General features: G+C 54.6%; 6 protein-coding genes across 6 annotated transcripts; 2 read left to right on the top strand and 4 right to left on the bottom strand.

Annotated features, from left to right (window-relative positions):
• Positions 1–1666: 1666 nt before the first annotated feature.
• Positions 1667–3067, top strand: N7474_001240 (pyruvate dehydrogenase (acetyl-transferring) subunit E1 alpha; the record flags this gene model as incomplete). The annotated part of the gene is made up of 4 exons (XM_057192655.1): positions 1667–1786; positions 1863–1996; positions 2051–2505; positions 2562–3067. The coding sequence occupies 4 exons, from the start codon at positions 1667–1669 to the stop codon at positions 3065–3067; spliced, it is 1215 nt and encodes a 404-aa protein (XP_057057608.1).
• A 395-nt stretch (positions 3068–3462) lies between these two features.
• N7474_001239 (uncharacterized protein) lies at positions 3463–5043 on the bottom strand (the record flags this gene model as incomplete). Its single annotated transcript, XM_057192654.1, has 1 exon — positions 3463–5043. One exon carries the CDS (start codon positions 5041–5043, stop codon positions 3463–3465), a length of 1581 nt encoding a protein of 526 aa, XP_057057607.1.
• Positions 5044–5498: 455 nt separating this feature from the next.
• Positions 5499–6371, bottom strand: N7474_001238 (uncharacterized protein; the record flags this gene model as incomplete). Its single annotated transcript, XM_057192653.1, has 1 exon — positions 5499–6371. One exon carries the CDS (start codon positions 6369–6371, stop codon positions 5499–5501), a length of 873 nt encoding a protein of 290 aa, XP_057057606.1.
• A 731-nt stretch (positions 6372–7102) lies between these two features.
• Positions 7103–8637, bottom strand: N7474_001237 (mitochondrial 37S ribosomal protein uS4m; the record flags this gene model as incomplete). The annotated part of the gene is made up of 3 exons (XM_057192652.1): positions 7103–7966; positions 8017–8451; positions 8518–8637. The coding sequence occupies 3 exons, from the start codon at positions 8635–8637 to the stop codon at positions 7103–7105; spliced, it is 1419 nt and encodes a 472-aa protein (XP_057057605.1).
• A 622-nt stretch (positions 8638–9259) lies between these two features.
• N7474_001236 (uncharacterized protein) lies at positions 9260–11478 on the bottom strand (the record flags this gene model as incomplete). Its single annotated transcript, XM_057192651.1, has 2 exons — positions 9260–11047; positions 11101–11478. 2 exons carry the CDS (start codon positions 11476–11478, stop codon positions 9260–9262), a joined length of 2166 nt encoding a protein of 721 aa, XP_057057604.1.
• Positions 11479–11735: 257 nt separating this feature from the next.
• cds1 (phosphatidate cytidylyltransferase) lies at positions 11736–13232 on the top strand (the record flags this gene model as incomplete). The annotated part of the gene is made up of 4 exons (XM_057192650.1): positions 11736–11888; positions 11944–12307; positions 12356–13146; positions 13197–13232. The coding sequence occupies 4 exons, from the start codon at positions 11736–11738 to the stop codon at positions 13230–13232; spliced, it is 1344 nt and encodes a 447-aa protein (XP_057057603.1).
• Positions 13233–14277: the final 1045 nt, after the last annotated feature.

The following is a 14277-nucleotide window of genomic DNA, read 5'->3' as shown; positions in this document are numbered from 1 at the left end:
TATGGCCCCCTTCCAAGATGGGGCCAGAGTGGTTCAGGGCAATCCTGCTCGCTGAAGGATGCAACCCTACCGATACAGACTTCAGCACGAGGCCGCGCACATGGGAGCGATCGCTGGTTCCCTGCTTCCTGGCGCCCGGATTGGGACAGGAGTATTCGGCATCCATGGATTAGAGCGGTTCATGTACATGGTCCAAGATTTCTGCACTCTTCCCTTGTTCCGCCGGGCCCTGCTGGCCGTCATTGGCTGCATCCCGCTGGCTCAACCCTCCGATTGAACCGAACCGTTTTCTGTCAGGAGAGAAAGGCTCGGTAGACCTGAGATATGGTCCAGCTCCGGGGAAATAATCGGTGCCGCTCCATGGGCCCGTTGCCGAGCACCATCTGGGATATATCCCTGGTCCCGACGTCATCCCTCGTTGCCACTTTCTTTTCTGCTTACCCGCGAGAGGGATTCAGGGCGGTGGTGGCGGATGACAATGGCCATCAGAATGGCGCTCCTTTCGATGGCCGCATGGGCGACACTATTGATGTCAATCCTTCTCCACACGGGGCTAGGAGAAATTACCCTCCTTGCACATCACTTCTACGGATCTCGTGGAACGTGCAGTACGTAGTGGCAATACTCCTGACGACTAGTTAGTCATTTATTCCCCCCCCGGTGATGTGATTTGACCTGTCGTCGGAGAATTCAGGCTGTCACCGACATAACACCCCTGCAAGTGTATTCGACTGAGCAACATGATCGTCGCCGTTGAAAGCTAGAGTTGTCCAAAGCCGGTGTTTCAAGCACTCCAGCCCCACTAATCAGCAACTCCGTCCCTGTGGGATCGAAGGATTTTAAAGAGCCAGACATGTCCTAGTACTGGTACTAAGTGTGAGGAAGGATGCGTACACACAAGTTAAATCTGCCTAGGTTGCCGGTATCATTGTCGGTGCTAAACTTCCCGAGATGCTGGCACCCCTTGGCGTGTGGAGTGCGTTATCCGAGCGCGGTCTAGAGCTGCGGCTCAGTAGGTTTGTTTTGGTTCTTAGAGACTTTCGTAAAGGTTTCAGGTGCGTGGCCTAGAGCTCCGGGGTGTTTCAGGACAACGTCTCTGCTTTGGCTTAGACATTGGCGGACACAATCCGACAAACATGGCGGGATCCGGGCCTGGATGCTGGGATCGATCATCCACGAGCATGTGGTACTTAAACAGTCCAGACTCCCCGTGGCTGGCTGGATCTGCTCCGACGGGTTGGTCGGTATCTCGTCAACTCGCCGGTGTTTCAGGTCCGCTTGCAACAATGCTCAAATCGCAGATACGCGTGAATCGTGCGCGGCAGAGTCAAGCTTAGGATACTATGTATGCTCGTATGCCCCTTGCCAGGATGGACGGATCCAGTTGTTCATTGTGATCTATCACCTGTCAATTGCGGACCCCCTCCGGGTGAGGAGACACAAGTACAGTACTTTGGGTCTCCAATGGCAGTGTTTAGTGACTGAACACAAGATGAAGTCCATAGGCCACCTCCGTGTCTACACTGCGGTTTGCCCTGTTTGCATTGTCCTACACCGGCCGCCCCCGAACGGAAAACGATGACTAAGCCCCTGGGAAAGATTCGTTCCCAACGGAAAAAGCTCCATCCAGCCAACTTTTTGTTCTCATCCTCATAACACATCCACCATGCTCTTCCGCTCGGTCGCTCGTCAGGCAGCGCCTCTACGGCGTTCGGCCTTTGCTCCGCTTGCCCGCCGCTCCGTCACCACCGACGCCGCCTCGTCGCACGCCGAGAACATCCCCCAGGTTCGTTGGGAGAAATCCCCGTGTCGGAAAACTAGGGAACCCGCCGGACACCCTGCTAACATCAATTGCGCGACAGGAGGATGACAAGCCGTTCACCGTCCGTCTCTCCGACGAGAGCTTCGAGACCTACGAGCTCGACCCGCCTCCCTACACGCTGGAGACGACCAAGAAGGAGCTGAAGCAGATGTACTACGACATGGTGTCAATTAGGTAGGCAAAGAGATCATTCCGCGCGTCACAACGGACCCTAATCAATTGGCGCAGACGCATGGAAATGGCCGCCGATCGCCTGTACAAGGAGAAGAAGATCCGGGGTTTCTGCCACCTGTCGACCGGCCAGGAAGCCGTCGCCGTTGGCATTGAGCACGCGATCAACCGCGCCGACAAGGTCATCACCGCCTACCGTTGCCACGGCTTCGCCCTGATGCGCGGCGGTACCGTCCGCTCCATCATCGGCGAGCTGCTCGGCCGCCGTGAGGGTATCGCGTACGGCAAGGGTGGCTCCATGCACATGTTCGCCGAGGGCTTCTACGGCGGCAACGGTATTGTCGGCGCTCAGGTGCCCGTCGGTGCCGGTCTGGCTTTTGCTCAGCAGTACAATGAGCAGCCCAACACCAGCATCATCCTGTACGGTGACGGTGCCTCCAACCAGGGCCAGGTGTTCGAGGCCTTCAACATGGCTAAGCTGTGGAACCTGCCGGCTCTGTTCGGCTGCGAGAGTATGTTTACCCATCTAGTGCGGCAAACCGGTTTTGACTAACTTTTTTTTCTGCAGACAACAAGTACGGCATGGGTACCTCCGCGTCGCGCTCCTCCGCCCTGACCGAGTACTACAAGCGCGGCCAGTACATCCCGGGTCTGAAGGTGAACGGCATGGACGTGCTCGCCACCAAGGCCGCCGTGCAGTACGGCAAGGACTACGCCGTGTCCGGCAAGGGCCCCCTGGTCTTCGAGTACGTGACCTACCGCTACGGCGGCCACTCCATGTCCGACCCGGGCACCACCTACCGCAGCCGCGAGGAGATCCAGCGCATGCGCAGCACCAACGACCCGATCGCCGGCCTGAAGCAGAAGATGCTCGAGTGGGGCGTTACCTCCGAGGAGGAGCTCAAGTCCATCGACAAGTCGGCCCGCTCGCAGGTCGACGAGGAGGTCGCTGCCGCAGAGGCCATGGCCGTCCCCGACAACAACTCGCGCATCCTCTTTGAGGACATCTATGTTCGTGGCTCCGAGCCGCGCTGGATGCGTGGTCGTACCGTCGACGAGACCTTCTACTATTAAGGGGGATGTCTTTCTTTAGGGGGAGGAGAGAGTGTGAGACCCGGATGCTTGAGCCCTTGTCGTCCCGGTTGCGGTCCTGTTCCTATCTATCACTATTCTGTAATTTAGCCTCCGATGACTTGTTTCTTTTGTCCCTTTGGTTTCCCATTTCATTTTGGTTAGAGTAGATTGCAATTCTCATCGTCTTTGGAATTTGGATATTCTTCTACGGAGTTACCAATGTGTCAAATATAAATTAAGTATGAAATAATTACCTATGCATCCTGAATAACCCTAATAACCCCAAACGCCCGCTATAAATAGATAATGGGGGTATCAAGATCATAAAACGTGCAGCGACCCAGCTTGATCGCCATAAGCAAGAACAAAAAAAAAAAAACAGAAAGGAAAAAGAATCAAGCAGGATCCTGTCTCAGCATATTAAGAATAACCTCCTGGGTCCGCTGCAACGAATCCAGCTTCTCCTCTATGGCAGCATTCCGTTCCATTGCACTGCGCAACTCAGCGCGCATCTCCTGCCGCAGTTCCGCCTTAATGGCTTCGATGTCAACCGACGAGGCATGTTGCAGAGACGCGCGTTGAGCAGTAGAGGAGGAGTTCTGGACTGCAGCTTCGGAGGCGGATACTAGCGCTGAAATGACGGATGACGAGGAAGGACGGCGTCCTGCGCCGCCGGCGGTCATGGACGCGGCGTCGAGATGTTTGTTTAGCTTGTCTAGTGTTTGGAGGAGAGACCTGACCATGCGGTTATCGGGTTGCACGGGCGCGGTGGGCGTGAATGCAGCTGGGGACTGGGTCGATGGCATGTTGGAGAACATTGTTTCGAAGCCCGGGGGCAGTTTCACAGAAGAGACCTGGGTGGAAGATGGTGGTGGTAGGAGCGGGTGTGTAGCTGCAGCTGGAACAGGAACAGCGACATCAGCGGGGAGAATGGGAGCATCGCTCGCAGAAGAGGAAGCTGAGCCCGCAGCAACAGGAAGCGAGGTATCCGTCGTCGGCAACTCACTCGGCGACGACGTAGACGGGTTCCCGTCGATCTCCGCAGCACCAGCCGCAGCCCACGGATCCCAAGCCTGTTGCTGCTGGTGATGCTGGTGATGATGATGGTGCTGACTATGATGGTGAACATCCTTGCCCGTCCGCTTGCGACTACTCCTCGAATCGCGTTTCTCAATGCGCCGCGCCTCGGCCTCCTCCCAGCGCTGCCAGGTAGGAATCCACGCATCAACCGCAGCGCGCCACTGCGGATTCGAGAGGTCCTCAGTCACCGTCGCACCGCCCCCGCGAGCACGCTGATCATCCAGAAACTTCCGGCGCTGTTTCGAGACCAGCTCGACCTTGCGCCGCACAGAGTGCCACGAGTACGGATGCCCGTGGGCGCGCGTGAACTCCGCCGTAACGGTCTTCCACCAGTTGCACAGGTTGCTGCGGTGGCCGAAGTTTTCGGCGTGGCGGTTGCAGATCTCAAACAGGGAGACTTCTTCGCGTGTTGTTAGCCGCTTGCCGTGTTTGCGCGGCATCTCGTCGTTGCCGCCGTCGAGATCGGCGTCGCCTTCATCGGCGTCGCCGTGCATAGCCACGTTCATGCCCATGTCCATGTCGCTTCCGCGGGAGCGTTTCGTTCCGCGGGCTTTGGTGTTCCCCGGTCCGGACATGAAATACCCACTACTCCCCGGGGTCGAGGTGGAGTTCGAGTTACCACCCGCCATCGGCACGAAATACAGGTCTCTTTCGGAGACAACGCCTCCCACACCTCTTTGTGGGGTGGTATTGTTCCGGTTTGGTTCCTCTTCTGCTTGCCCGTCTCCGCTTTCCGAGGCGTTGGCCGGTGTGACCACTGGTCTGTTCGTTACTACCACTGACACAGATTGGTGCGAGCCTGGCGCGAGGGTTGATAGATTTTGCGAGGCAGAAGAAGTCTGGTAGCTGTGTGGTCTTGCCTGTGAGCGCGATATGGGTTGGCGCATCTGCCGCATTTGGTGGTAGGCGGTAGTGGTGGAGATTGGACCTGGACGGTGTTGGGTTGGCAAGGAGTCGCTGCCCCAGGGGAACATGGACATGCTACACCCGGTAACAGAGCAGAGCTCCTAGCTCTGAGGATTGGAGTTGTCCAGTTTGTTGGGCGGTGGTAAGATAAAGTTGATCCGTGACCGATTATTGATTGTAGTTGTTTGATTGATAGCGTGAAATGAAAATCTGGGAAGTTTGCAGTTCGCGGCAGTAATTTTCACCGGGCGGTCACGTTGATGTATACACCAGGTATTTAAGGTACTTCCCTAGGGCTTCATGAATGATAGATAATAGGAGATAAATATAAACACTCCGCTAGCAACAATCCAAAAAACGCATCGCTAAGTATTTGATCATCCAAGTTTTCGTCCCATCCCTGAAATATATCCTGTTCATGACAAACCACCAACAGCCCAAACTACTACCGTGGAGACCCATCCAACTCAGCCCTAACGGTCCCCTGCTCCATCTCTACTACATGATTCCGATCACCCTGGAGCTCATTTAGTCTCTGACCCGGCTCCAACCCATCCTTCTCCAGGGGTGCCTTCTCACTGGAACCCTGGAGTTCAGTCTTGCCCGAGGTGGCAGTCGTGGCAGACATCGGTGCTGGTGGCGGCGGCGATGATAATGATTCATATGCCGCGAGATCTTTTTCCGCCTTGGATTTGCTAGATTTGCGCGGATGCCAGTATAGGAAAAAGAAGAGGACGCCGGTCATGACTACGACTGCGAGCACGCCAACCACGATTCCCGCAATTGCGCCGCCGGAGAGAGACGAACTGTCGTTTTGCTTCTGATTCATCGGTGCGGATGAGCCCGTCCCACTATCACTGCTAGACGTTGGAGTGGGTGTCTGCTCATGTACGCCCGTGCTGGTCGCAGTGTGCATCGAACTGGTCGCAGTGTCCGTCGCAGTTGCATGTGCCGCAGCAACAGACGAAGAAGCATGCTCAGTGATATTGCTAATCACCTGGTACGAGTAGATCTGAGAGCCAGAGCCAGGGTCGGCCCATTCCCAGGGCTTGCACGTATACCCGACGGAGTTGTCGGTGTTGTTATGGGAGCAGCCTTTAACACCATACAAGTATATGCACCACTGGCCGCCCCGCGGATCCCAATCAAACGAGTTTCCCTTGGGATTGTCGATGTCTTTGCAGGCTAGTCCGTCTTCGCCGTGGTTCGTGAGGAGCTTGCCGTCCGGGGGGGTCCAGGAGAAGACCCATGCCGTTGTCGGGGAGGGTAGACAGGATAGGAAGAGCGGTAATAATAGAAAGAACGATGAGGGCGCCATTATTATTAATGTGACCGATTGACTGTCAGTCAGGAAATATTATTGTAGATTTGACTTTGGGGGGCGCGCCGTGCCTTATGAGCCAACGCCTTTCCGTCGGGATGCCACAGTGCATATTTAAACGAAACGGGGCTCCTTCTTCGTGCCCCCGGCCTAATTATTGGAACCCACAAATGGAGCAAGGCCATCCGCTGTGGCCAGCCGTCTAGAGTCTCTTGGCTTATGCGCCGAGTCCTCTACGGGCAACGAAGTCTCCAACCACGGCGGGCCGAATACGAGGGGATCGGCAGACTAAGGGACAATCGCAGTCGGAGACCCCGTCAGGAGCTGAGAACCGTTGGTTGAAGGATGCACGGAGATTGGCTTTAGTTTAAACTGTCTCTGCATGTCATGGGTCGATCAGGGATGGTCATCCTCGGTGGTCGATGCTGACAGGAGGGAGACTTTTAGAGCTCGGGGTATGAAGCCCAAAACAGAAAAGGGTCTTTCTCCGTGATTGGATGTGACTGATGCGGGCGAATGCAGGGACTGAACACGGGTACACGAGAAATATATAGCCATTTACAATAATAATTCCATCGGAGCTATGGTGATAGTACAATTAAAAAACAGAGGCAATCAACACCATGGTCAACATGATCCCGGAGCACACAGATGCAGAAAAAAGATCCAACAGGGAGTAATACACCCGGAGTGGGGGAAATGGTAGAAACAAACAGACAGGACAGGATCTACCACCGTCTCTTCAAGTACCAGCCGTAAGCAGGGGTGCTGACCGTCTCGCCGAAGGGAGTGGGCACTTCGGCAGCGCCGGGTCGGGCGACTGGGTGCCGTAGGTATACGGCAGCACAGATGTTCTGGTTGACTTCGAGGTAGCGCGGAATAAAGGCAAAGGCAGACATGTAGTCGCGCGGACGCCAGGGTGTGGCGTAGGGCTTGGAGTTGTCGATAGGGTTGTCGCGCATCTGGGTGAGAGCGCGCTTCAGTACGTCAAACTCATCGTCCGTCAGCTCCGAAGTGTCGACCTCTTCTCCCTTGGAGGCTTTCTCGAAGGCCTCCGACAGAGCCTCGCCAGGAGCCGCATCTGCCTCCGCGGCCTCAGTAGCAGCGGAGTCCTCATCCTTTGCGGGTCGCCGCTCCTTGCCGCCTTTCTTGGAGTCTTTCTTGTCGGCGCGCTTCGCCTTCAGGAGCAGCGTTAATTCTGAGAACTGGTTTTCCAAACTGTCCGTGAGCACGCTGCTAGACCCGGCGCGGGACATCACACGCCGCACGGCCTTTTGGAACCCTCGCAGCTCCTGCTTGCGTTTGGCGGGCAGTACCTCATGGGACATGACATTTTTGGCTTGCGCCATCAGCGCCTTGAGGGTTTCCCGGGTGTTCTCTTTTTCACTCTCCTTAGCCTCCGCCTCGGGCTTGACCTCTTTCGCCTCACCCTCCTCGGCTGGGGCTTTTTCTTCCTTTTCTTCCTTCTTCCTCTCCAATCGAGCTTCGCGCCGCTCGAACTTGTTCTTGGGGGCGCCAGTGGCATACATGACCCGTTCGGGATCGACCTGGAACAGGTCACCGGGGTTGAGGAGGTAGCTGGGCTGTCTCATCTGGTTTCTGTCAGTAAATCTCACCATTGGTTGGGATCATCAACTCATACCTTCTGCCCATTGACCGTCACCGCACCATGAATAACAAACTGCCTCGCCTGCCGGGCACTGCTGGCAAACAAAGCCCGAAAGATAGCAACATCCAACCTCCGCTCCAGCGGCGCGAACGCCATCTGCGTAAAGGGCATAGGCCGTACATTTGCCCTGGATTTTTTAGCTCCACTATCCAGACCCAATCCCCGACCAGAAGACACCAGTGACCCATCATCGGCCGCCAGGTCAGCGACGTTCATGGGGACGACGCTGCGGATGCGCTTGGAGAACATGCGCTTCCATTGGCCCTCGCGGACTTGTTCGCCGTGGTAGGCGCGGGAAATGGCCTTGGCGGACCATTTCTGCTGGAAGAATGTGCGGTTGGCGGTAGGTGGGCTGCGGAATCGCGAGAGGTTATACAAGTTGTATTTGCTCCATGACTGGCGGATTTTCTGGGACGAGGAGGACACGGGTTAGTTTTGGGGAAGGATTGGCAATCGGGGAGGAGGGGAACGTACCCCCCTGCTCAAGGAGGTGGTGGCCCTGTTTCTCATGCTGGCAGCTCCGGGGACACGAGCAATGGCAATGGGATCGAGGCTTTGGTGCCAGACGGAGCACCAAAACTTCCGCAGGATCATGCACGTGACATGGCCCTTGATGCCGGATAGATCAGGCCAAATGTTTGAATCACATGACCAATTGGCTCTCGCTTACGCTAGTGGCCCACCGCCTTCCCTCCCCCTATAAAAAGGCTTCCCGCCCAACTTCGTTTCCTCTTTTTTCTTTTCTTCTTCATACTTACCTTGTTTGGGTGGCTGCGATCATGAAGGCGGTCCACCACAGATTGGTCCCTGCATTGCACAGCGCGGTGGAACAGTTTGTTCAACGGCCTTCGGGTCATTGACAGGCGTATTCTTTGGCACTCTCTTCCACTCGTTGGACCTTTCTTTTCATCAATGCTCGGGCCAGTGGCTCGATATTGGAGAAGAGCAGTTGAAGATGGTTCTGTAGCCGGTATATTCAAACGGTGCTGTCCTCATAGTCGAATGCTCCTTTAAATGTACTCGTCGCTGGGTCCTGGTGTGTTCTGTTTACGTATCTTGAAGCGACTTAAGAGGCTATGTCACCAACAACTTCCATCACTTAAACGCTCTATATTGATCAATGTAATGGTATCTTGATATGGAGAATGCAGAAATCATGTAAAGAAAATGCAACGCTGCTCCTAAATGCAAATCCACAAACGCCAGCCTCTGGTTCTCACTCTCGCCGAGAGCTGGGAAACGCCTCCGCCAGTGACTCGGCCTCCTGAGGGTTCGCCCACTCCTCCAGCAGCTCATGCGCCATGTCAACAGTCTCATCGTCAATGCCAGCCTCGAGGACCGACCCGTCACAGAACGCCAGCCGGGTCAACACAACAAGATGTTTCTGCTTGCTGCCGGGCACACACGCCAGCTTCTCCTGCATGTTGATAAAGGGCCCGTGGCGCCGCGTCACCCCGAAGATCAGCCGCATCAGCCCGTTGACCAGCGCTACACGTAAATCCTGCTCCGGTGGGGACGAGTAGAGAGCGTCTAGCTCGTCGTGCATCGATCGGAACAAGCGGGCTAGCGCATTTGGGTGCGCGGCAATGATCGCGCTGCCGTGCTCCTGGGCGGGGAACGCTGGATTGAAGGCCAGCGTCTCGAGGAGCTGTAGTACCTCGAGTCGCATCGCGCAGATATCAAACGGAGTGTAGGGGTCGACTCCTTCATCTGGCTGCGTCGATTCGCTCAGCATGAATGTCAGACGGTCGACGATCCACTTCTGCACATCGGCCTGGCCTTCTTCGTCCGACATGATTGGGCCAAAGGATTCAGGGCGGATGCTGGTCGACAGCAGGTTCAGGATGAGAACAATATCCCTGAGAGGCTGCGACCCGTGTAGCATCACGAGAATGAATGTGTGGCGTATCTCTCGCCAGAAGCTTTCAAGAGCAGCTTTGACGTGCAAAATCTCACAGGCAATATGGTACAGAAGGCGCAGAGCCTCCGTCGAGTCAACTTGTGGTTGCAGGTCTGATTGAGGGGTCTGACGCAGTGTGCGCGCCCTTTCCCGCGCTGCAGCTGGGGAGTATCGAAATCGCGGCACGGCATTCACCTCGACGGAGTCTTGTAAGACTCCCACGAGGAAGGTGATCAACTCTTGAAGGGGCGTCTCATCCATCATGAGAATAAATCGGGCGATGGACACAAATCGGGGCACGGGCATGTAGAACCGCTCCTTGATCGCTTGCTGCCATAGGTTGGTAATCGACTGCACGTATTCTACCACGTAGTTGCCTGTATCTAAACGGGCCATTTCGTCCAAAAAAATGCTGGACATGGGTCGTGTCGGCTCAGTGGGGAAGGCCATTTTAGCCATTGCCTCGATGTCAGTCTCCTGGCCCGGGAGCATGCGGTGATTCAAGAGCCGTTTCGCGAGTCGATGGTTGTAACGTTCTGCTTCGGCAGACTCGCGTACTTCGGGTACTTTTTCAGGGTTATCGGCGGGGGCATCGACGATCATGGGCTCGTCCGCGGATATCAATTGGAGGGGCGCCGGACTGTCCTGACTGGCCTGTCGTTTACGCTTCCCAGGAACCGATGGCGTAGCTCGTTTAGACCGTGCGGACTTGCTCGGTGATACCATTGCTATCTCCTCATCATCGAATCCATCGCGGAATGGAAGCACCCGCGACTTCTTGGGGGTCACAGGCGGCGCCTTCTCATCGGTCTTGTGCTTTGCCTTGTGGTTCCTGATTTGGTAGGTCTCGTCGACAAGGTCATGTTGAAGGAACATGTTCTCTGTGGCCAGCATTTTCCCTTCTGTCATGGCCGCATCTACCTCTCGCTTGTGCTTGGCTGCCTCCTCAGTCATGGATTTCCTAAGCAACGCCAGCTGTCGGTCGTACTCCTGGACCATTTTCGCCTGCTTGGACCGGATAATCGATATCTCTCCCGCTTTTGTTTCTGCCTGTCTTTTGGCGTCTTCTAAATCGCGCTTCATCTGGTCTCGTTCCTGGGCCAGCTGCAGAGCAGTTTAGCACTCGTGTCTAAAAGTCGTTCAAGGGGGATTCCCACCTGTTTTAGACGCGCATTGAGCTCCCCGTAGGCAAGCATATCGCCTGATTTATCATCCAGCTCCATTGCGTCCTCCATGATACCCTCCATGGTACCACTGGTCGCCCATCCACTGACGTCTGCTGCGACGGCACCACCCGGAGGACGGGCTTGCGCAGCACCGACATTATCATACACCTCTGCCTCCAGCTCTCCCACTTCCAGCGTTCCATATTCGTTCGTTAACCCCGTGTGTAGGGGTGGAGGGGGCTTCAGGCTCGTCGATTGGTGTTGACGCTGGGCCTGGGTGGCTTGGTAGGCACTCTGCTCCAGCTGGTACAGGGTGCCCGGCGGCAGGGAGTCGAAGTCGTCGGAGAAGTAGTCATCGTCGTCATCCATGCCCTTGAGCCATGAGAGAATGAGAATCAATCGGGGTTGATTCAGTAGAGGAAGTGTGGAAGAGGTACGGATTATGGATTGTTTGGCGGCCTGACCGCTTTCGGGCCCGTAGTGAGTCCGTCCGCCAGTTCATTTCACATGAGCTCATATTCTCTCTTCTCTTTCTCTCTCCACTCTTTTCCCCCCAACCGAATTGGTTTTCTCCTTTTGCTTCCATCCCTCTTTTATCTTCCCCTTTCTTTTTCGGTTTTGCCATCATGTCCATGCGCCGCAATGTCCGGTTCCAACACCGAAACGGTGAGCGGCGCCTAAGCGTGTCGTCCGACATCAGCGACGCACCCTCGGAGCCCGCCAGCCCCGGCGGCAGAAATGGCAGCGTCTCTAAGCAATCCACCATCCTCGAAGAAGAGGTCAGTGAAACCTCTGTGTATACTGAATTTGAACTAACCTGCGCTTGGGTATCAGAAACCCGCGCTGTCCGAATACGAGAAGAAGAAGCAGACCTTCATCACCCGGACAATATGGACCTTCGTGATGATTGCGGGATTCTTCATCGCCCTGTTTTCCGGTCATATCTACATCATCGGCCTCATTACCGCCGTGCAAATCGTCTCGTTCAAGGAGGTTATTGCCATCGCCAACATCCCCAGCAAAGAAAAGAACCTCCGCTTCACCAAGTCCTTGAACTGGTACTTCCTCGCTACGACCATGTATTTCCTGTACGGAGAGAGCGTCATTTATTATTTCAAGCATATTTTGTTGGTGGATAAAGTGCTGCTGCCGCTGGCGACACATCATCGCTTCATCAGCTTCATTCTCTACGTCATGGGTGAGTGAGGTGGACGCCTGACGTTGTTGTCGTGCTAAACTTTGTTAGGCTTCGTGTTTTTCGTCGGATCTCTGCAGAAGGGACACTACCGATTCCAGTTCACTCAGTTTGCCTGGACGCATATGGCTCTGTACCTGATCGTCGTTCAAGCGCATTTTGTCATGAACAACATCTTCGAGGGCATGATCTGGTTCTTCCTTCCTGTGTCTCTGGTTATTACCAACGACATTTTCGCCTACATCTGCGGTATCACCTTTGGACGCACGCAGCTCATTCAACTCTCCCCTAAGAAGACGGTTGAAGGGTTCATCGGCGCGTGGATCTGCACCATTATCTTCGGTTATTTCATGACCAACATGCTGATGCGGTACAAGTACTTCATCTGCCCAGTCAACGATCTGGGATCGAACGTTTTGACCGGCCTGGAGTGCACCCCGAACCCGGTTTTCACTCCGCAGCCCTACTCGCTTGAATGGATTGGCTTGAACAAGACCATTTACTTCGAGCCGATGCAGTTCCACATCCTGAGCTTTGCCACTTTTGCTTCTCTCATCGCTCCATTTGGAGGATTCTTCGCGTCTGGCCTGAAGCGTTCGTTCAAGATTAAGGACTTTGGCGAATCGATTCCCGGCCACGGCGGTATCACCGACCGCATGGACTGCCAGTTCATCATGGGTTTCTTCTCCTTTATGTACTACCACAGCTTCATTGCCGTCACCAACGCTACCGTTGGAGACGTCATTGAGACTGCTATCAACGGCCTGACTGTTGACCAGCAACTCGAGCTCGTGCGCGGCCTAGGCAAGTACCTGTACAATCAAGGTGCGGTATCGGAAACGGTCTGTATTTCCCGATTTCTACTTCATCTCGCAATTACTGATCGTTACAGGCATTGGAATGTCTCGCCGCGGAACTCAAGCGCTGATGACACGCTTCTTCGCGCACCTCTCCCCACCAAAAGAACAAAGTCATGACTTTCCTTTCTTCTAATTACGTTCTTGTTCACTTCATGATCCGTGATTCGTCACAGGACGAGTTTTCAATCCCGTGCTTCGCTTCTAGCCTCGCAACTCGCAATATCCTCCGGGTTGTTATTTCTTCGCCGTGCCAATTTTCTCTGTCAACTTTCCCTGTCGGTCTAGCGTCCTCCTTGCTCCTCTGGGCCGTCCATGGACGTTACATTGGGATCATCTTCCATGCACACGCACCAAACTACATTGATCTACCCGGATGTCAACACGGAAAGAATCCCATTCTCGGAGAAAAACCACCAAAAATTGCCGAGACTGCGACCAAGTGGCATGGGGAGTCGATGTTCTATTTCACTTCATGGCTGTTTTCTTTCCCTTGTCCTTTTTTTTTTTTATGTTTTGATATTTGATGTATCGGGTGGCAGTTCTGACCGAAGCACTAGTGGCATTAAACACCCTGATGTCCACGCTGATGCTCGGCAATGTTTGGCGCAACTGTCTACACCAAACACGAATTCTATATTCTCATGACTCGATATGGGCTAGTTTGTTGGGCAGCGAACAAGATTCCCATATACCTGGCTCCAAATGGGGAGAGCCTACGAAACGACTGCGGCTACCTGGCTTTACTATCATATTTCTACTCTCCTGCCTGTCTCGCCTGTTTTGTGTGCTTGTTTGTTTTTTGCTTCTCCTTTTCAAGGCAGATAGGCAGGGGTGTAAGATGAATACAAAACTGTACATAGCTTTTAAATTCAAGCGCTGAAGCTGATCTAGAACCTTGTTATTCTTGAGTGACTGAGGCTATTCATACCAAACACATAGAAGTGGCGAATGAAGTCGGCGGTGCTTGAGGACATCAACTACCTACTCACTCCAACTTCACCAGGATCTTTCCGCCGGGCGTTGGCAGCGCATTGATTACTCTGTCAATCTTGTCTCGGCGCACAGTGACGGCAACGACCTTGTCCTTATCTGGGACATATGAATGGCGGCCGG

The sequence above is a fragment of the Penicillium riverlandense genome, assembly GCF_028828495.1.
Source record: "Penicillium riverlandense strain IBT 135883 chromosome Unknown utg000001l_segment0_segment0, whole genome shotgun sequence".
NCBI lineage: Eukaryota > Fungi > Ascomycota > Eurotiomycetes > Eurotiales > Aspergillaceae > Penicillium > Penicillium riverlandense.
Note: the sequence above shows the minus strand (reverse complement) of the source record. Positions and strands in the feature narration are given on the sequence as shown.